Raw genomic sequence first — 24302 nt, forward strand, 5'->3', positions numbered from 1 at the left:
GTGAACTATAGAGAGATATATAAACGAGAGCAAGTAGTTCATTCAACATTTAATGAAATACTGCATGCCAAAGAGGATGCGTACTAAGTACTGAGATTCAAAACTGAAGGAGCTACTGCGCCTGTGCTTATGATGCTCACACAGTCTTGCAGATACCCTCACTGTTAGATGAGGTAAAAGAAATACGGTGACTGTCTTCCTTTTCCCTCAAAGTCCTTTCACCTTCAAGATCCCTGGTCTATATTATACTTCTGAGAACTTGATTATGCAGACAACAAACAGCACCTACTAATTAACAGCCACTTTTCTAAATGCTTTTTTTAATGTATTCAAGTACTTTAATTCCCTCAGCAATCCACTGAAGTAGGTGTCATATTCCAGTTTTTAAATCGAGAAAACTGAGGTAAAGAGCTGCACAGTAACTTGCCCACAGCCACACAGCTAGGAAAAAGCTGAGCCAGAAGGTAAACTTTGTCTAGCTCTAAAGCCTGCACACTTAACGTTATATCATGATCTACTGCTTTTATGTGTTACTGATCACCAACTGTTGCACGCCTATATCTCATGTAATCACAACTGGGATCTAAGATCCTTGACTTTAGATATTATGCCTTATAAAACCTGGCAATTTCCCCAGGATGAAAAATGGCGATGGCACCCACCAAGAAGTTAAATGTTTAATGATTAACACCCCCAAAACTGAGTATTCTTAAGTTTTAGCTGGCAGTAATAGTATATATCCATTACCGCATTTTTTTTATCTTGCAAATGTCTTCCTTCTAGAAAATAGTATCCATTGATCATATGCATGTTATTTTGTAGAATATCATGTTTTTCAAACAGTGGAATGAACTTAGTACTGCACAATAAGCTCATTAGTGCATGCCAGGTGACACAAAGATAATTTAGGGTATGACAGATAAACACTTTTAGACAAATGTTAACTGTCAGAAATAAAACAAAAAGCCTCTTAAAAGAATATATACATACCAATCTTAAAAGAATATATACATACCAATTATATGGATATTAAATGATCTTAAATACCATGTGCACCAAGGTTATTACTTGAACTGAATTATTATCTTAGTAAATTAAAAGAAGGAATTAATTTGGTCATTACATATTAATAAAAGAGATTATTATTCTTTGGTCTAAGTCACAACTCTCTATCTGAAAATCATGTTGAGCTTCACTTACTATTTAATAAGAGAAATAAACTGCAATTAATACTGTTATTTATAATTTCAACTGCTGTTATCTCAAAAATGAAGCTACAGATTTTAATAAGCACAGTATTACGTAGCAATGGATAGAACATATTTAAATATATGAAAATAAACAACTAAAGCAAATAACAGATAATGAAAGGATACAAAAAGTTATTTTATTGTTTTATTTTTATTCCTCATAAAACAGTAACAAATTTAAGCTAATCAAAAAAATAAATATTTTAAACTTTCATTAAACATCTTGTAACATTTTCTTCATGTGCCTCCTTTGTTAAAACCAAAGGAAAAGATTTCGTTTCAAAAGTTTCAAGCCAAATGGTATACTGTACCTCTGGAAACATCCTCTGCATCTAAGTGGTAACTAGGTGATAACCGCACATTGGAAATATAAAGTAAGATGCCATTATGGCAACTGTGTATAATGAAATATGCCATATTCACATGTCTACAATGTGCTCATCTGCTTCATAAGAGATAAGAGGTATGGCCCTAAGCAAATTGTATAGTGTGTGATGCTTCCTACTAGAGAGGAAGCATCACATACTATACAAATGGCATCCAACAGAATTAATGACAAGACCATTTATTTTAAATACCTAAATGTTTCCAATTTTCAGAAAATTAAAAAGTTAACACTAGTTTTGCAACAGTATATTTTAATTCTGGGTCCTTGACATAGGATATGTTTACAATTTGTCTAAACATTCTAGGGGAAAAATAAAAATCACGGGCCCAGATATCACTGATGAACATAGATGCGAAAATCCTCAACAAAATACTAGCAAACAGAATCCAACAGCACATTAAAAGGGGCATACACTATGATCAAGTGGGAATTATCCCAGGAATGCAAGGATTCATCAGTATATGCAAATCAATCAATGTGATAAACCATATTAACAAACTGAAGAAGAAAAACCATATGATCATCTCAATAGATGCAGAAAAAGCTTTCAACAAAATTCAACACCCATTTATGATAAAAACCCTCCAGAAAGTAGGCATGGAAGGAACTTACCTCAACATAATAAAGGCCATCTATGAAAAACCCACAGCCAACATCGTTCTCAATGCTGAAAAGCTGAAACCATTTCCACTAAGATCAGGAACAAGACAAGGTTGTCCACTCTCACCACTATTATTCAACATAGTTTTGGAAGTTTTAGCCACAGCAATCAGACAAGAAAAAGAAATAAAAGGAATCCCAATTGGAAAAGAAGAAGTAAAACTGTCACTGTTTGCAGATGACATGATACTACACATAAAGAATCCTAAAGATGCTACCAGAAAACTACTAGAGCTAATCAATGCATTTGGTAAAACAGCAGGATACAAAATTAATGCACATAAATCTCTTGCATTCCTATACACTAATGATGAAAAGCCTGAAAGAGAAATTAAGGAAACACTCCCATTTACCAATGCAACAAAAAGAATAAAATACCTAGGAATAAACCTACCTAAGGAGACAAAAGACCTGTATGCAGAAAACTATAAGATACTGATGAAAGAAATTAAAATGATACAAACAGATGGAGAGATATACGATGTTCTTGGATTGGAAGAATCAACATTGTGAAAATGACTCTACTACCCAAAGCAATCTACAGATTCAATGCAATCCCTATCAAAGTACCAACGGCATTTTTCACAGAACGAGAACAAAAAATTTCACGATTTGTATGGAAACACAAAAGACCCCGAATAGCCAAAGCAATCTTGAGAAAGAAAAATGGAGCTGGAGGAATCAGGCTCCCTGACTTCAGACTATTCTACAAAGCTACAGTCATCAAGACAGTATGGTACTGGCATAGAAACAGAAATATAGATCAATGGAACAGGATACAAAGCCCAGAGATAAACCCACACACCTATGGTCAACTAATCTATGACAAAGGAGGCAAGAATATACAATAGAGAAAAGACAGCCTCTTCAATAAGTCGTGCTGGGAAAACTGGACAGCTACATGTAAAAGAATGAAATTAGAACACTCCCTAACACTATACACAAAAATAAACTCAAAATGGATTAAAGGCCTAACTGTAAGGCCAGACACTATAAAACTCTTAGAAGAAAACATAGGCAGAACACTCTATGACATAAATCTCAGCAAGATCCTTTTTGACCCACCTGCTAGAGAAATGGAAATAAAAACCAAAAATAAACAAATGGGACCTAATGAAACTTAAAGCTTTTGCACAGCAAAGGAAACCATAAACAAGACGAAAAGACACCCCTCAGAATGGGAGAAAATACTTGCAAACGAAGCAACTGACAAACGATTAATCTCCAAAATTTACAAGCAGCTCATGCAGCTCAGTATCAAAAAAAACAAACAACCCAATCCAAAAATGGGCAGAAGACCTAAATAGACATTTCTCCAAAGAAGATATACAGATTGCCAACAAACACATGAAAGGATGCTCAACATCACTAATCATTAGAGAAATGCAAATCAAAATTACAATGAGGTATCACCTCACACCAGTCAGAATGGCCATCATCAAAAAACCTACAAACAATAAATGCTGGAGAGGGTGTGGAGAAAAGGGAACCCTCTTGCACTGTTGGTAGGAATGTAAATTGATACAGCCACTATAGAGAACAGTATGGAGGTTCCTTAGAAAACTAAAAATAGAACTATCATACGACCCAGCCATCCCACTACTGAGCATATACCCTGAGAAAACCATAATTCAAAAAGAGTCATGTACCACAATGTTCACTGCAGCACTATTTTCAATAGCCAGGACATGGAAGCAACTGAAGTGTCCATCAACAGATGAATGGATAAAGAACATGTGGTATATATATACCATGGAATATTACTCAGCCATAAAAACAAACGAAATTGAGTTATTTGCAGTGAGGTGGATGGACCTAGAGACTGTCATACAGAATGAAGTAAGTCAGAAAGAGAAAAAGAAGTATTGCATGCCAACACATATATGGAATCTAAAAAGAAAAAAATGGTTCTGAAGAACGCAGGGGCAGGACAGGAATAAAGAGGCAGACGTAGAGAATGGACTTGAGGACACAGGGAGGGGGAAGGGTAAGCTGGGATGAAGTGAGAGAGTGGCATGGACATATATACACTACCAAATGTAAAATAGATAGCTAGTGGGAAGCAGCTGCATAGCACAGGGAGATCAGCTCAGTGCTTTGTGACCACCTAGAGGGGTGGAATAGGGAGGGTGGGAGGGAGACGCAAGGGGGAGGGGATATGGGGATATATGTATACATATAGCTGATTCACTTTGTTATACAGCGGAAACTAACACACCATTGTAAAGCAATTATACTCCAATAAAGATGTTAAAAAAATAATCACTGGCCCATAATTTAAAGCAGTTTACAAGTGTTAAACATGCCACATTTGTCTATTTTCACTTGAGATAAAGAACTTCCTTATTACTTTACTACATAAACTAAGATGCGTGTTTAATCACATTAAGCAGCAATTATTAGAATGCTTCCTGTGACCTGAATAAGGGGTCTTTACGTTTCAGCTAATATACATAAAAATCCTCAGCTAGAGGCAGGAGGAGGACGACTCACGGTTGAATATATTTAATTTTTTCTAACATAATGGAAGCAAAAGTTAATTTCCGCTATCAGGGATTTGAACACAATTACAAAATTATAATAAAATCTTATAAATTGTTAGGTTACACTTAAGCGTTTACTGAATGAATGGAGTTACTGAAACTTACAGCTACTTTTTGTCACAAAGGCAAATTAAGTTCTCCACTCAGTTCACTGGGTAGAATTGAAAATTATGTAATAGTAATAGCACAGATTATAGCACACATCTTTTCTGTTTTGTTTTATTTAACTAGTTTTTTTTTTTTTACCATATTTTTAATTGAAGTATAGTTAATTTACAGTGTTGAGTTAGTTTCAGGTGTACAGCAAAGTGATGCAGTTATACATATATATATATTCTTTATAGCACACATCTTCATTCTATCTTTCTTTAACAAGATAAATACCTGAGAATTTTAACTGAGAATCGAGCATCGTATCAGATCCAAAACAAAGAAAAATTGGAAAAGATTTAAAATACTTTTACAGACAAATCTACTAGAAACTCTCCAAGTTCTAGCGCATGACAATAGGGCTGACGACTGTTGAAAAAAATCTGTAGCAAGTTGATAAGTCACACACAGCTGCTAAAAGAAAATATAGTTATAAGAACACATTGAAAAAAATAAAGTTCAGGTTAAGAACAATTTCAAACTATTTAACAAATAAAATTATTTTAATGGAGCTATATTCCTCAAAACATATATGTAAACCCAATGTCTTAAATGAGAACCTTTAAAATAATCTAGGAGTTCTTGCTATTTAAAGAAATGCAACACAGAAAGTGGTAACTAGACTTCTAATATATATGCTTCATAAAATTCCATTTTTTTCATGTACAATACTAACATTATACCACTATTGCAGTTCAGATGAAAGTGGTATGAAACGCTGGGTGAGTCCTAAATAAACTGGGGATAATTAAAAGGCTGTTAATTAATTTTCCATTTATAATTGTCCTAATGAAAACGAACTAAATTTACTACAATTTACCTGCAGTAAGAATTCTCCTTCCTGCAAGTTCAGGCCTTCTCTGCATTTTGTTCTACAGTTGTCCTGGACTCCATTTCTGTCAGCTGGAGTGGACTGTAATGCAACTAGGAAAAAAAGGGAAAAACAATGATATAGTATAAGTGGTTTTAAAAATAAGCAGTTTCAAAGAGCTATAATAAAACACCTCTGTACACCAAACACAGAGATAATTTGAAAAATTGGTATCTACTGGTACTACAGTAGATAATAATCTACTGGTACTACAGTAAGTGAACAATCCTTTGCCAATGGGTGGTTTCCAGTCAGCTGACAGATTCTGGTGTTTTTTTTTTGGCTGCATTGGGTCTTCGTTGCTGCGCTGGCTTTCTCTAGTTGCGGCAGGCGGGGGCTACTCTTCGTTGGTGTGCGGGCTTCTCATCACGGTGGCTTCTCTTGTTGCTGAGCACGGGATCTAAGCGCGGGCTTCAGCAGTTGTGGCTCGCGGACTCTCCGGCGCAGGCTCAGTAGTTGTCGCACACAGGCTTAGCTGCTCTGCGGCACGTGGGATCTTCCCGGACCAGAGATGGAACCCGTGTCCCCTGCGTTGGCAGGCAGATTCTTAACCACTGCGCCACCAGGGAAGCCCCTGACAGATTCTTAAAGATAATTTTTGATGAGTTCACTATATGCTTTTTGGCATATTACTTAAGGAGTTTCAAAGGATTGCCATGACATTGCTATAAACACTCCTCCGGTTCTTATCTATTTAGGAGAATAAGGTTCCTCACAACCTAACCTATAAACATATTTTTAATATGTCTCTACATATTTATCTTAACATCTGTGAACTAATGGGTGGTGAGAAGAAGAATCCACCAAATGCCTTATTAAGAAATATATGTCCACTGAGGTTAGGATCTTCTTGTCTAGTTTTAAGGTAAAAAAACTGTTAGTAGTATTATTAAGTTCATATTAAATGTATAGATCAATTCATGGAGAATTAATGTCTTTATGATGTTGAATCAATCTGAGAACATGTTTGTTTTCCCATTTGTTCAAGTCTGGATTTTTTGTCCCACTAGAATGTTTTGAAGTTCTCCACAAAAAAGTATTTTTACGTCTATTCCTAGGTATTACACCTTGTAACGTGGCTTCTCTTTCATTATCATCTTCTAGTTGCTTATGGATTGCATACGTGAACGGGAGTCTGACGGGATGGTGGGGTGCTTACTCTAGAGGGTAGCACGCTGTAATGCTGCATCTCCCCACCTTCCCATCTCTCTCCGCATCGTGTGTGTTGTGCAAGCATTTATAGTCTGGGAGGCAGCACAGCTGAATAGAAATAATAATTGCTACCATTTACTTATTTAGCATTTTTCCAAGCACTCTCAAATGTTTTCTCAGTTAAAACATGTGGAGGGACATTGGTCTCTGACAGAGCTGAGTTCAAATCTCAGCTCTGCCATTTCCTAAATGTGTGAGCTTTCTGAGCCTGTCTCCTAATATGTAAAGTGGTAATTGAAAAAGCAAACAACAAAAAAAAACACCCTGCAGGGCCGTTGTGAAGAATAATTAGAATATATGTGAAGTTCCTGGCGTAGAGCAGCTCAATATTAGTTGGTAGCTTTAATTATTAGCAGTATTTCCCAAAGCTCATAGATTGCCCTGTTATAAAGTTTATACTTTTAGACACTATTACACCACCTTTCTATTTTTCTGATCTTTTTTTAACCTGTGATATTTAAAATAAGAGAAATCATTAAGCCAAACTAACTGTGACGTTCCTTTTAAGATTTCTTATTTCATTAGATTTTTATGCACTAAGGATAATCTGGCTCAGTGATAAGCTGGAGATATATTAATAACCAGATTTTTCTCTCAGCTTGAGCAAAGCATCACATATAAAACATTTTCATGTGTGAAGCATATTTTCTGGTAAACCATCAGTGCATGTGTCACACTGGACTCTTATGCCAAGTCCTTGCCTTTGCAGAACTTGAAGCATATCTCTTTGAAAGAAGAAGCCAAAAACCTGGCCTCTGAATATAACAATTCCAAAAGGCCACAGAACAGATTTCCTTAGGCCAAAATATAGTTTGAGGTAAATTAACTGATGTAACAGTTAACCAAGACCAAAGGAAAGGCTTCATCTTTTCTCGTTGAAAGGTAAAGGACAGAGAGGCCTTTCCTCCCTTTCTGTCCTGTAAGCTTTGTTGTTCCTTGCTTTCCAGTGGCCACATTTGCTTGAACGCATTAAAACCTCACAACGTAAGGGTTAACTACAGTCTCCTACTTTTCCAAAAGCTCCAGTACGAGGCACAATTTAAGAGTTATACCAAATATCAATAAGATTTGCTATTAGAAAGAAAACAACAAAACCCAAACCCTGACATTATGAAAGAAGCAAAGTCATCCTAAAAATGGATAGATATTAATTGTGTCAAATTTACAATGTCTAAATTTTCTTAGGAATCTTTTAAAATTAACTTTTAATCAATGGAATGATGTCAGTTCCCACTAGAGTTATTGGACCACTGAGAAGCTGAATAAGAAATGAAAGAGGCCATTCATCTCAGTAACTTACAATTTGTTTCTGGTCTTGTATTGGGGATATTAGCCAATGTAATTAGACATTAGACAGACTCTGCCTTTAAGTAGGGCATATAAGCTATGGAAATGAAGAACCAGAAAAGAATGTCAAAAATATTAAGTACCAGGATGGAATTTAATTAAAGCATTAGAGGAACTTGAAAAAGAATAAATTCTTTCTAAACAACAATGCTTACAATTCTAAATGTTAGAGGGACAATATTTAATATGTATGTGTAACTACTGCTTAAGTAGGAAAAGTGGTAAGTGCATTTGGGGGAAGGATCATTGGAGGGTCCTTCCAAAAACAAGCAAACAAGTATTTCTGTTGCTCTCTTGTTTAAGGCTAATAATTAATCAGTTAAGAATTTAAGTAAATATTGTGCAAAGATGAGTCCAGGAAGGGTGCACTCCCTTCCCATTCTCATCTAAAAAATACTAATATGACTTTTTAGAAAACTTATTTTATGTCCTAGCCACCTGACCCAAACTATGTAATTTTTGCCTTTCCATGAAGTTTGTCCTCTATTTCTTGATCTCATACCTACCACCCCTCCCTTCTTAAAGTTACTGGAAGATGTATTAATTAATACTACTCACTTTCACATATACATCTCTTGCCTTGATCAGAAAGCAATAGAAGAGTAAGAAGATGATGTGGGGATATGACCTCCTACCATCTGAGTGGCCTTAAATAACTTCCTTCATAATAATATGTGATACTCAGGGCCCACACTGTATGCCACGCAGTCTCCATGTATTACGTCTTATTTATTTAATCTTCACAAGAGTTCTATGGGACTGGCCTTACTGTCCTTTCAGTAGATTAGGAAACTGAGAGTTAAGGAGGTTAGGAAACTTTCCCAAGGTTCTAGCTTTGAGTGGTAGAGCCTAGATAAGAACCCAGGTAGCCTAATCCTAAGTGCATGAGCTATTATTAACCACCTACCAGACTTCTCCCCCAAGCTAACCACCTTCGACCTTTAGTTTCCTCATCTTTAAATTAGGACAGTGATACCTCTGGAGACAAATTCTTGTGAGAGCTAAAATAACATGTAGAGTACCTGGGTAATGCCTGAATCTATAACTGACAGTCAAGGATGGAGAAAATGGGCTATATGCTGAGTTTACACACCCTCAAACCATTATGGAAGCTGACACTAAAAGTTGCAAACTAGGGATAATTGAGTGTTTTCTCCTCTCTAAACAGGGAGCATTAATGAGTGTCTAACAGGACTAATATGATGACTATGCAACAGAAATTTGAAGGTACTTCAAACTTGTAAATTGTTATAAAATTTATATGCATCATCAGATGCAGAAGACACTTTAATCATTACACCCCTGGAATTAAATACATGGCAGTTCATAGAAACAAAATATAATATCTGAAAATAAGTCATGAGCCAATTCTGCTACTTGGGAAACGCTGGCCGTACTGAAGAGACATTTGTTAAAATCCTCCCCGCACGTGCAGGAACGGCACACCTTCCGAAGTGTAAGGCTCTGACTTTCAGCATTCAGCGGAATATTAAGATAATAAACCATCAAAATATTTCAACTATTTGCTCTTTTGAGAGATCAATGATGCAATTAAACAAGAATTTAATTGATAATGGAATTTAGAGTGTAAATATATCACAGCATTATCAGATTGTAATATTATCCATATAATTATTACCAACTGATTCAAGTCTTTTTCCCGTATTCAAGTCTTATTCCCACATGCATTTAATCATATCCATGTTTCCTAATATGGCACTTTCCTTCCTTATACATCTAAGCTCAGATTTCCATTTCTCCCTACAAGCCAAATATTTCCTCTTCAAAAAACATGTTCTGAATTTTTCAAGAGAGGAATTCATGGGGAACAAATATTGGCATGTGGTAAACTATACTTTGTATTTTGTTACTGTAGTTGGCATTTAAACAGAAAGATGACATGGTAAATGTCTTGCCAGGAAAAAGCATAAGCCTTTTTAATCTCTAATTGTTGATATAAATTCAATTTATTTTACAATAATGTTTATCATCCCCCTTTACTACTTCTGGTAGGAAAAGTTAAATTCCATTCCCACATTCATATAAGCATAAAAGAGAGCAAAGCTATCACCTATTATGAAATTCAACCAACTACACCTATAAATTAGAAAGGGTTAAGTAATGTATATTTCTTGAATACAAGGAAAACATGCCCAGTCTAGTATGGATGAGTATTTACAAATAATTTCCAATCATATATAAGTGTACCTAAAAAAGACTTCCTTCTAGATCCTCTGAGGTAACAGATAGATATTTCACTTCAGTAACATCAAGTTTGTTTGTTTGTTTGTTTGTTTGGTAAATGAAGCACTGTCCTTTTGAGGGAAAGAAGGAAGAAACTGAAAATTTTTTTTAAAAACTATGTTATATTCTAAGTTTTCAGGAGACAAAGATTAGGTGTTCACTGTTCAGTGCTTTTTGATGATATTCACAGATTTTTTTCTGCCTAGAAGTTTCTACTCACCAAGGCAGAATAAAAGTAAATTCAGTTTTTAAAAAGGCACATGTTAGTTTATATCTTTATGAATGAATGTAGGTTGCATAACTGGCGGTTACTGTCTTTTTAGCAAATCTAAAAACACACATCATTCTAAAGCTGCAAAAATCCTTAGAAGTTAGATCTATTCTCACTCTCGATTAAGTGGAAACTAACTTCCAAAGATGTTACTCAACATTTTTCCAGTTTTACATTTAGTTACATGCAATTCTACTGTAACGATATATTAGGTCTCTGAATTAATGAAACCAACTAGAGCAATTAATTTACCTTTTCAGTGGGGAATGAGTTGCATTTAGTTTTCCACATAAACTAGAGTGGAATTAAAACTGCATTCTAAGTAGGAAAATTTAATCAGCCAGAGCAGTGATTCTCAAACTTTCATAGACATTAGAATCATCTGGAAGGCTACTGAAACACATTGCTGGACTCCACCCTCTAGAATTTCTGACTCAGGGGCCCCACAGTCTGCATTACTAACAAGTTCCCAAGGGCTGCTGAGGAGCAGGTATCACATTTTGAGAACTAGTGACTTAGAAAATCAGGATTTAGGAAATAACTCACAAATGTTCTGGATCTCATTCCTTCGTACTTTCTAAAATTACCTTTCCTCTGCTTAAAGAGTTCATTATTACTATGTCTTCAGGAGGTAATTCTAATCCCAATTTTATAAAGATGAAAGTAGAACCACATAATTTACTACTGCAACACAGGGCAATAACAAAAAATTCTGTATGTACAGTTGACCTGTGAAAAACATGGGGTTTGAACTGGGCAGGTCCACTTACATGTGGGTTTTTTCCAGTAAATAATATAGCACTACACGATCGTGACTGGTTGAATCCACGGATGCAGAATTTTGGAGATGGAGGAACCATGGATATGGAAAGCCGACTGTAAAGTTATATGCCAATTTTCGACTAACCCTCGTGTTGTTCAAGGGTCAACTGTATACAATTTTAATTTTATAACTGTGGTTCACACAGATGTTACTTTTTAGGATAAACCCACTACGCACTTAAAACATCAGGCAGGCAAGCATTCTTACTGTCCATGCTGAGAAGATGAAGACTCTGTGGACCAGTGATGACAAAGGTCTAATCTAAAGCCACAGGGTTAGTAACCGAACTACCCCCGTGTCCCCTGCCTGCTGGTGCTCCCCTTACACGACACAGTCTCCATCTACTGGGCCAGGACAAAGAGAGGCAAGCTGCCTCTGTAACACAGAGACTAGACACTTGAAACTAGACACTGTCAAAGATGCAGGAGGCAACAGAATATTCTGTAAAACTGACCATAAAGGCACTCCCACATCATGTGGGCAAATTTAAGGCTAGAAGAATTCAATACAGACAATTCTAGGTTCATTAAGTTGATCCAATTTGACTGTCTCTTCTCTCAACCTCCCACTGCTGACACCTGAATGGCTTTATGTCTTCTATGGACAACCAAGAATCAGAAATTACCTCCTCTAGTATTATTATTTTTCTGTAGACTTTAATTTCACTTTAGTTTACACTTTCATGTGCAATTTTCTCTTTGCCCCTTTAAGAACCTGAAACACCAAATGAAGTCATGTTTGAGCAAACTCATTATCACCATAGCACAGTTTCATATTCCACACACAGAGATGTGCTTTCCTCTATCTCTGCCCATCCTTAAAACATTTCATCTTTGGTATTTTCCCTTTTATTCTATATGCTTTCCCCAGGAATATTTTATTCACTTTCATAGTTTAAAATACTATTCCAATGACATTATGATGACTCCAAAATCTAAATCTCCAGTACAAACAAATAAATGAATTTGATCTACTGATTAAAAATGATTGATCAAAAAGTCAAAAAGCCGTAAGAGCAGGATTAAAAAAGAACACATAAATATAATTACTAAATAAAAATGATTAGTGGTAATATAAATGTGTTTTATTACAGACCCTCAAGTGATTAATTTTACATTACATGTGAAAATAGTTTCTAAAACACTATAACATGGCAGATGTATATTTCCATTAGCCAGATCAGCAAAGACTCACAGAAAGTCAAACAATTTAACTACAGACATTTAAAATCTGTACTGGGAAAAAAAAAAAGAGAAAATTGCTGAAAGTTGGCTGGCTTTAATATTCCCCCAATGGTAATCTCTGTTTAAAAAAGAAAGCTAAGCCCATAAATTTATGACCAACTGGAACTGTTCATGGCCAAGCAATTAAGGATCAAGGATCCTAGAGTCATATAACACTAGGAAATGTTCAAAGAGAAAACCTATTAAAGCAGTAAATTTAAAAGAGACAAGAAAGAAGCAAAACATATAATAAAGGATATAATGAGTGTAGGTTCAGTTTGAAACTGTTATATATTTGTCACTGTTTTTAAAAAAATACTTGTCAAAGCAAAGGAAAACACTCAGAGATAAAAGTATCCTATGTAAAATATCATAAAATTATTTTTTCATTTTACTTATTCATAGAATTTGACTCTTCTGCTGTAAGTTAGGATATCTGAGGAAAAGAGACATTAAATTCCTGATCCAAAGAGGCCATATTATTAACTATAAGAGCCAGGATTTGAATACCACGATACCCTGACTCAATAAGAATGTCCTACCATTCTTTTCATCCATCCATGTTTCAATTTGCATGGAATTGATTATATTAAGTCCATAAATTAAAATTTAAAAGAATCTCTAAATCTTACAGTTTTAGTTACAGAAGGTATCATGAATGTTAGAGTTTCATGTTTTCGAATGTAAATTCTGGAAAAAAACACATATCTAAATTACCATCTAAAATGGATAGCACCATGGGTTAATGAAACTCAACACTATTTGATGATTTCAAATGTGCTGATCTTTTAGGCAAACAAACCTACTTCGGACATTTCTAGAATTCAGAAATCACAATTGCTGCGATACTGAAAGTTTTGTAAATTACTGGACACATAGTAATAAAAAAAAAAAAAAAAAAAAAAAAAACAGATAAAGTTAGTACCCAAACCCTGTGAATGTAAAAAACCACGCACATACAAACGCCTTAAACTTTATAAAACATCAACCCTTAAAAAGGCTTTCTATTTAATTCATTTTTACTGCTCGTTCAAGCTCATTCTTCATATATATACATGCATATATATTTGTTTTTCAAGATAATGTTCTGAAATCCAGAGAAACACACAAGCTGAAGATGAATAAACACAATAGCTCTTTTTGAAAACCTAATGAACTGGAAATGAACTGTTAAAGTATCTACAAAAGGAAGACCAAGAAAAGAGCACATATAATTTTTAATGTAAAATGAAGTCAAGAAAGATCCATGGTAAACAATGAGGTTGAATAAATTTTAGATCACAACACAACATAATGTAAGTTAACTCTCACCATCCTCTCCTCTCACAGCATTTTTAGACTTGGTGAATTTAAAATACTCCAATATGTAAAATATTTACACTTAATACATGCTTAAAATAATCACCATTTTATAATGATTCATGACTCATTGCCGCTGCACTGCCTAGTTTTAAAAATAACCAGAAAACTATTCCCTATGACAGTTGCAAACACAGAACTTTGGAATTAGAAACTCAGATCCTCAAGTTCACCTCTGTCAGGCTTAATGCAGCCTACACAAAAATCACTTTTTGTTTTTAAGTTTTCCTTCCCACAAATTAAATTTGTACATCTCAATTATAGAGATGTCATAAAGAGTAACTCATGACTGAGATTAATGAAGGATATAAAAGATTTCACAGTTAATGACTATATTTTAATGGTATAATAACTACCATGAATATTTTACAGAATTAGCAAATACTACATGCCCTTGACATTTACTATTGTCTCAAAGAAAGAAAACTTTTCTGCCTTTTTTACCTCATTAGGTATTTGTGTCTCAACAAAGAACGTGGATTAGTCATTCTCATCAATTTTGGGGATTGCTGTCGAAAAGTACAATAATTTAAACAATCCTTACATGATGATGAATATTTTTAAAACGGATAATGAAATCTAATTCAAAATTTTTACATGTTGAAATTACTCTTGCTAAGAATAAAACATTACCATACTGATTCAAACTGGTTAACAAGCACAATGTCCACTGTTTGATCCTGGCATTAAGAGACACAATATAGGAGGAAACAACCCTTTCCTTTCACATCAACCAATTTCAAAGACTGGGTTATGTATAACCACCCAAATCTAAGTCTCTCCTAATAAACTATGATTGATCATAGTCATTAAGTAATTTAAACTTATTAAATATTTTCTGTCTCAAAGGTAACATGATATGTGAGTCTAAAACTCATTTTATGACTGGGGTCTTCTTTTTATTCTCTACTTTTCTTTTTAAATTAGAAGGGGATAGTTTAATTTTAACAATTTGAAATTTGATGAAAAAGTGTGAACGTGATGTTAAAGATTTTAGGCTTTCAGTCTGTACTTCCAAGACCTAAGTCCACACTGACTTGCCAGGTCATAGCTCCACTTGGTAATTTTCTGTCTTCAGGCTCCCCTCAACTTTGATTTAATCTATCAAGACGCAAAATTTGCACTTTACTATGTTTAATTACCAACATGAGAAAATAGCAATTTTGAACTTTTAAAATTTGTTTCCTAAAAATACAAAAGACACTACAGAAGTACTTCAAAGATACATAATTTCGAAAAGTCTTTAAACAGTTAAAATAAGCAGGGAAGAATAGACGGTAACACAGAAGAACAGTGTTACTGAGGAAACTGAATAGAACTTAAACACCTTCTACAATTTCAATTAACCTATTATTAATATATCATTGTTATTAATCCTTAAACATGTTTAAATGTGTCCATTGTGCAGAAATTAAAAATAAAGTATCACTTTATTCTGGAATTTTTAATCTATCAAATTTACAAAGGGAGTGATTTTTTTCCTTTAAATCCAGAGACCTATTTGTCCATCCCATCTACACTGACAAAACTGAAAAACACACCAAGATTGCCAGACGACTGGGAAGTATTAATACTACAGGAACATGCAGCAAAGAAGAAAACGACCGTAGGCCCAGGAACAAGATAATAAACACAAAGTGAAGGCAAAGGAGCAAAGAGGATGGCATAAGAACTTAAGGGGCAGTACTGAAAGCACCAAGAAAGGGCACAGTGATACAGTTAGCTCAAAGAAGATTGAATCCTTAAATACTTCTGCACGTTTCACTGTATGATCCAGCCAATCAATTAATTAAAAACCATGTAAAAAGTTTCTTACTGCTCTGATTCCTTAAAACAAACACTCCTTGCATTTGTACATTTAGAAATAGAGAAGAATATAATTGACAGAACCAATAATTATAATTGGCTTTTAACAGAAAGCTTATTTGGAAATAGCAAAATATTAATGTCAAAAACTAAGCCCTAGAGCCATATTTCTAAGTATATAATTTAGAATTTCCACATTGTTTTTCAGATATGTTAATACAATTAAGTTAATAAATAATTATTGAGTGCTCACTCTGGGGCAGGCATTGTCCTAAGTGTTTAAGGTGTAACAGTAAACATATTGATAATATTCTCAAGGACCTTCCATTCTAGTGAGAAAAACAGGCAATAAATGGCATATTTAAGTGCACCAAAAAAAAAGCATATTATGAAAATGAAAATTTTATAATGATTGCTTCATCATCTGTAAAATAAAGAGTGTCCAAACTGAAAAACAATTCTCTGAGCTTTTACTGTCTAGAATACATATAGTTCAAGAATTTTCAAGGATTAAACGTTCAAAGGTTCCCACTGTTCCTCAGTTGAAACCAAAACTAATAACTAATGAAACTTCTAATCCCTTTCCCTCCCTTGAAAATGCTCCCTAAATGTTGCATTATAAATATTTAATGTGCACATTTTTAAAGGATTTCACATACAGTATTTGTCACAGTTTCTGAGATGCTCGACCTTGAGTTATTAGAGGGCAGAAGCCTTTTTTCCCCTCTTTCTCTTCTTCATGAATTCAGCACAGTGCACACTATTTAGAACACAGCACAATCTTGAATTACAAAATGTATTAAAAAATAATTTCAGTTTAATTATGTCAAAGAAACACCTTCTAACTTTACCATAATGACTGCGTCTTGTTCAAGTACTTCAAAGTTGTATTTTAGAATGTTTTGGTTAATTAGAAATGGATAAAGATTAATGTTGTACTTGAAACTTAAGTGCTGCTTTTCGGACAGTCTTAGAAGTATAGTCATGGCTCCACGAAGTTTAAGAAGATCCCATCCAAGCTGGATTATTTAAACTCACAATAAATAGATGTATTTTCTTGGAAAAATATCTATTGTTACAGTAAAACTTGAGTTTCCTTTCTAACAAGATTGTATGATTACTCGTTTATATTGTTCTTTCCGCAGGAATTCACACACCCCCCGTTTGCATCCTGTTATTCACTTGGAGCTTCCCTTCACTTCGCTCTACTCTTTCCCGAATAGTGGGAGAGTGGTTTCAACCGCACACACAAGTCCTCCTCACTGTCCGCCAGCTCCGAGTCTCCTCGTTTGCGTTTAGTACTTGTTCAGGTCGTAAGAATTACTTGCAAATTTTATTCTCTAAACATATTGCATTGCCTTCCTAGATAACTGGTGGTCTGGGGAAGACTTTGGGATTTTTCACACATTATTTCCCTCACCTTCCATCAAACTCTGTTCCTGTACTGAACAACCCTACAAAACTGCTTAGATATACACACTACCCTGAAATCACACTTAGAGTCTTTCTAAAACTTTGTACATTTGGATTTGTCTTTCTAAAGGCAAAGAAAAAAATTTTTTTAATAATTCAGGATATAATCAAAACCACGTTAAATCACTGCCTCAGACTTATCTAGAATGCTTATAAAAATACAGATTCCTGGGTTCTACATAAACCTACAAAGAATCAGCATAAAAAGAGCACGTCCTAGAATGTGCATTTTAACAGGCTTTCGAGGTTATGCTGATGCAAACTAAAGTATAAAAACCAGTAATTCAAAGGACCTAAAATTAGAGATAATACGACCCAGCAATCCCACTACTGGGCATATACCCTGAGAAAACTGTAATTCAAAACGAGTCATGTACCACAATGTTCATTGCAGCCCTATTTACAATAGCCAGGACATGGAAGCAACCTAAGTGTCCATCGACAGATGAATGGATACAGAAGATGTGGCACATATATACAGTGGAATATTACTCAGCCATAAAAAGAAATGAAATTGAGTTATTTGTAGTGAGGTAGGTGGACCTAGAGTCTGTCATACAGAGTGAAGTAAGTCAGAAAGAGAAAAACAAATACAATATGCTAACACATATCTGGAATCTAAAAAGAAAAAAAATGGTTCTGAAGAACCTAGGGGCAGGACAGGAATACGGACGCAGATGTAGAGAATGGACTTGAGGACATGGGGAGGGGGAAGGGTAAGCTGGGACGAAGTGAGAGAGTAGCACTGACATATATACACTACCAAATGTAAAACAGATAGCTAGTGGGAAGCAGCTGCATAGCACAGGGAGATCAGCTCGGTGCTTTGTGTCCCCCTAGAGGGGTGGGATAGGGAGGGTGGGAGGGAGATGCAAGAGGGAGGGGATATGGGGATATATGTATACATATAGCTGATTCACTTTGTTATACAGCAGTAACTAACACAACATTGTAAAGCAATTATACTCCAATAAAGATGTCAAAAAAAAAAAAGATAACTGATGAAGGAATGACACAAATAGGGTAATAAGATCTTACTGTCGAATACAGAGCCAGAATAAAAAATAAACTTATTAATGAAAAGCCAAGAAAATACTTTTTAACAAGTGAGAATTCCACAATGAGCCCCGCTACACTATGACATTCTTTATAAGGTAGATTTGGGAATCACTTTTACTTGAGGTATTGAACAGGATACACATCTAATCATGAATTATATATATATATATATATATAGAGAGAGAGAGAGAGAGAGAGAGACCGCTTTTTACATGAAATATACATATAATAATGTATATGTATGTGTATGCATGTGTGTAAGCATATACACATACTCACACACAGAGACAGCCTAGAAAGCAGTAAGTATGTTAATACTGAAATGGCACACTGGCTATTCTCCAAGCAGCTTCAATTCTGCTCCACTGCTTCTAAACAGGGAACAACGCATACATTTTTTTTCTCTTTTTAACATATAATTTGATTTCCCATTATAGAGGAGCAGGAAACGAAAAGGCAAAATGATCATGTCAATACATCTTGACCAGAGTCAAGGAATAGTGCCTCCCTGGCTTCTCGATTATAAACCTTCTAAGGACAGAGACCACATCTTACATGTCACGGAACCCTCCATCATAAGGTCAAACAGCACAGCATGTGAATAAATGCTGAAGATCATGACTGCATCCCAAGAAGCTGGGATTGACCTTGGGGTTACAATCTACAACGGGGGCTCCCAAACTTGCCACACCACCAGAGTTTATGATTCCATTGGTCTAGGGTAAGGCCCAAGATCTGGCATTTCTAACAAATGCCCAGGTGACACTAATGCTGACTGTCTAGGGTCTATACTTTGAGAATCACAGATCTAGGGAAAAGTTCTCGGATTTTGCTATATATATGGTTCCCAGAAAAGAGAAGTAACTGAGATATGGTCAGCAAAAACAACAGAGGGAATGTGGAAACCTAGTTCTAGCTCGATCACAAAATACATATACAGCTGATACACACATACACACATACACACACACGCACGCGCACACACACACACACACACACACACACACACACACACACACCACTGAACATCACGTGACTCACCTAGATGATGAAGGGTCTGGTATACATGAAGACTGAAAATTCAAAGGCGTTTTATATAGATCAGAGAAAACACAAGTGTCTACTATGAACACTTAAATATATAATCTTCCCTGAAATTATTATCCTCAAATCAGTGTATACTGCCCAGATCACAATGGTTAAACTATACAATTTTTTTTTAACATCTTTATTGGAGTATAATTGCTTTACAACAGTGTGTTAGTTTCTGCTTTATAACAAATTGAATCAGCTATACATATACATATATCCCCATATCCCCTCCCTCTTGCATCTCCCTCCCACCTTCTCTATCCCACCCCTCTAGGTGGTCACAAATCACCGAGCTGATCTCCCTGTGCTATGCAGCTGCTGCCCACTAGCTACCTATTTTACATTTGGTAGTGTATATATGTCCATGCCACTCTCTCACTTCGTCCCAGCTTACCCTTCCCCTCCCTGTGTCCTCAAGTCCGTTCTCTACGTCTGCGTCTTTATTCCTGTCCTGCCCCTAGGTTCTTCAGAACCATTTTTTTTTTTTTTTTAGATTCCATATATATGTGTTAGCATACAGTAATTCTTTTTCTCTTTCTGACTTACTCCACTCTGTATGACAGTCTCTAGGTCCATCCACCTCACTACAAATAACTCAATTTCGTTTCTTTTTATGGCTGAGTAGTATTCCATTGTATATATGTGCCACATCTTCTTTATCCATTCATCTGTCGATGGACGCTTAGGTTGCTTCCACGTCCCGGCTATTGTAAATAGAGCTGCAATGAACATTGTGGTACATGACTCTTTTTGAATTACGGTTTTCTCAGGGTAGGAGCAACAAAAAGCCAAGCAACTTCTTAACTGGATTATATTAATCATTTAGTCGAGCAGTTTTTGACCAAGAATCAGAAACCCAAGGAGTACATTTATCGCTTTAGTCTGCACTCACTGAAGGCGTTTATTACTGTACTACAGCTTTGTGGTAGTCCATTATTCTCCTTTTCCTTTTTCGCTCTTCAAAAACTTGAATACCTAAGCTCGTACATGATCTTGTGTTTTGCTATTCTTTTTACTGTAAAATGCAAATATTTTAATTCTAAATATGATAAAAGAATTTCTCACCTAAAAAAAAAACCTATATAATTTTTAATCCAAAATGAAGAACATACAGCATGCAAATAAACCAATAAATAAAAAAGATGCTCAGACTAAACACAGCAAACCATCTAAACATAAACCGAAAGGGAAGTAACTGTTCTGCAATATTCTACACACAAATCGCAAATTCAAGTATCTGTAAATATGTCAAGGGCAGCAGTATCAGCATCATCTGACAGTTTGTAAGAAGAGCAAAATCTCTGGCTACACCAAAACCTACTGAATAAGAACCTTCAGCTTATCAGGGTCCCTATGTGATTTACGAGCACGTTAAAGTTTAAGAGCACTGACATGTCACTGAGATTTTATCATTAATTCTTTACTACTATGGGTAAAATGACATGGTATATTTAAAAGACGGAACAGTTCCTAAAAAATCTATTTCTGACATATAAACAGACCAAAAGAGAAATCGAGGAATTATTTTACATGAGAAGACACACTGAAGCATTATTTTCAAACAAAAACTTCCATTTAAAATAATTTATGACTACGATATACTGTGCAATTAAGGTGTAACAAATATCACCTAGTTCAAATCCCTAGCTTAAAGCAGAGTAAACCGATGCTAACATGTTAAAGTCAAATAGGTGTCAGTGGCACAATGGAGACTGAAATCCAACTCTACTGACTCCAGTGACAACAAAATGCTCTTTCCAATGGAAAACAATTTTTTAATTACATTTTCCTGGAGCAAACATATAGTTAATATAAAGCAGTAGAAGTATACATAACTTTGAAAGGACAAATAAAATGATGTATCTGTGAAACATATTGAAGGAAATCCAGCAAAAATATATCATAGTAGTTAATATGTGTTTTATTCTTTCCATTAAAAAAAAGACCTTAAAAAATTGAGTAGAAAGGAGAAGAACCAGAAAGTGTCCTTCTTAATATGAGTGTTACGATTTTCAAAGAATGACACCACATATCATTTAAGTGGCAGCATATGTTTGATGAATCAATCTGGAAAACTGATTTTAGAAATATTAAAAATTTGGCTTTGCTACCTAAGTTTTACTATCCAGCAATAAACAGAACTTTTTCACGTAAGGCTAATTTTTGCAGTTTTCAACACAGAAGCAGAAACAGCCATATTCAACGTAAGTATTTTGTAAGCGACTGTAGAAAAATTAAACCCTTCTGTCTTACCATCAAAGAAGCTCTTGGCTCTTAGATAACTGACACTGAGCCTAAGAACTGAAAGTTTGTCCAGCTTATTAATAACATCTTGTGGAAAAGGCAGCAGGCTGGCCAAACGGTCCAATTCCGTATTAAGTCGGTCTCTATGCCGCTTTGAAGGATTCGACTTGATTCCTTCAGCTGGGACTGGCTTGACACTAAAAAACAAACAAAATTCCATAAAATACATTAAAATCTATAAAGCAAAAATTTCGATCGCATTATAACATCTCCTCAACTATTTTTCTAACAAAACAAACATCTAAAATCTACTTCCAAGTTTACATAAATCCTTTCAAAATGCTCCCTTCATATCTTAATTAAGAAAAACAAGGGAATGGGTAAACTCCTTCATAATGTTTTATTAAAAACTTATGAACCCATCACAGGAAAATGCTGAGTACCTCTTATATACCTCATACATTTGTGGTACATGATTCCCAATTAACAAATCTATTAGGAGTTTTTCCCCTTCAGACACATCTATTGTTAGGGGGAAGAAAGAAATCTGCAGTAAGTTATGTGAAAATTATGCCTCCTTTGCTATCTTCCACAAAAATCATCTTGGCATCATTTATGTTGCAAATAAATAGGAGCGACCCTAAATAAAAAGCTGTTCTTCATCATCCTCAGCTTCCTATATTTAACACTTTCCTGTCAGTGACAACTTCTCAAAGCCATTGTGGCATCTCCGCAGGGTCCTCCAGCCATCTAATGGGGTCCTCCAATATTAAGGCAAGAAAAAATTTGACTTTAGTTATTGATATTTGTTGATTGTGACAAATATTAGAGGTTAACTGTTTACCAGCATTTGCCAGCAAATTTTGCTTTTATGAACTGGTCAGTAATCCTTCTTAATTATTAGCCATCATAGTTTGTGTCTCAATTAGAAAATCCAATGAAATCCCAATATTTAGCATGATTTTCATCTGAGAGAAAAGATACTTATGGTTAGGAGTATAACTTGAGTTCAGAAATGAGAAACTGAACTTCACACAAAAGCCTTAGCCAGGATTTCATAACAGAAATTCATTAAAGTGGATTTACAGATCATCAGACACCTAATGTTGAATGAAAAGAGAAGATATTAAAAAACCAAACAAAGTAATTTTTAGATCATGTCTCTGTACCCCTCCATTTGCCAGAAAAATAAAGAATTAGCCGGAGCATTCTTATGACAAAGACTTTTTTCCTCCAGTTTTACTGAGAAGACAAAGACATTTTTGATAATCCAAATTAATTACATCTGAAGAAGCGGAAATTGGCTTGAGTATAATGCTGTTAATTTGATTCAATCAAAACATTTCTAGATAACATGTTTTCAGTGTTATATGAACATGAAGAAGTAATAGTTTATGCAAAAAGATAATAGAAAGTAATATGAAAACTTAACAGGCTTTTTTCAATGTCCCTACCCAGTAATTTCTTCAGAACTTGTCTATTTCTATTTTTTTCTATTACAGTTCATGTTATTTCTACAATAAATAAGAGTAAGAAACTGGTAAAGTGGCATATATACAAAACAAGTCAGTAGATACTTTCTCTAGACTATGTGTGTAACTACACACTTAACAGAAATTGGTGACTATTTCTCTAGCTATTTTCCCTATTCACGTGTATCATCAAATTCAAGTCACACCTAATTACTGCATCTCTCCAATTAATCAACTGAATCTCAACTTTTACCTATAATGCATGTCTACCTCACTGAATAATTGTCTACTGACTAATCGCCTGTTAAAACAAATATTTATTTGCACCTATGTCCCGGGTGGTCCAGGAAAACATTCTTCTCCTATATACTCAAAAAGTGTGACGGGAACTGAGTCTAGTGAGCAACTGCTTGAAAAAAAGATTTTTATAGAAAAGGTGGTATCTGAGCTACATCTTGAAAGGTGAACAGTATTTCAGGGGGCGGCGTAACTGAGGAAAGGTGAACTGTGAGAGGGCCTATCTGTGAGGCACAGGGTAAAGAGAGAGAAGAGGAAGCTAGTTAGAGCCACCTTCCTTCAGTAAACAGTGACCACCCACCACGTGCCAAGCACAGAACACTGAGCAGTGAACCAGCTTCAAAGCGCTGCTCAATTAGATCACTTTACTGTAGAGTCTTCCCTGACCTACTCCCACTGGATTCCTCCCAGGTGACTACTGTACTTTATGCATCTTACGTAAATGCCTTAAGCACCATTCCATTAAGGAATATTCTGTGCAGATAGCGTTTCCCGTAACTGAAAATAAAATCTAGTCG

General features: G+C 35.1%; 2 protein-coding genes across 3 annotated transcripts in view; one reads left to right on the forward strand and one right to left on the reverse strand.

Annotated features, from left to right (window-relative positions):
* Nucleotides 1-24302, forward strand: part of LOC309631726 (tigger transposable element-derived protein 1-like) — a 408473-nt gene that overhangs the window by 161543 nt on the left and 222628 nt on the right. The window lies entirely within an intron of this gene.
* Nucleotides 1-24302, reverse strand: part of AHR (aryl hydrocarbon receptor) — a 50012-nt gene that overhangs the window by 17321 nt on the left and 8389 nt on the right. For both annotated transcript variants that reach the window (XM_082398292.1, XM_082398293.1), the window contains exons 2-3: nucleotides 22025-22212; nucleotides 5812-5915 (exon numbers count right to left, since the gene is read on the reverse strand). In XM_082398292.1, the coding sequence (XP_082254418.1) occupies nucleotides 5812-5915; nucleotides 22025-22212 (292 nt within the window). The remainder of the gene's footprint in view (nucleotides 1-5811; nucleotides 5916-22024; nucleotides 22213-24302) is intronic.

Source organism: Balaenoptera borealis, assembly GCF_965194805.1.
Source record: "Balaenoptera borealis genome assembly, chromosome: 7".
Classification (NCBI taxonomy): Eukaryota; Metazoa; Chordata; class Mammalia; order Artiodactyla; family Balaenopteridae; genus Balaenoptera; species Balaenoptera borealis.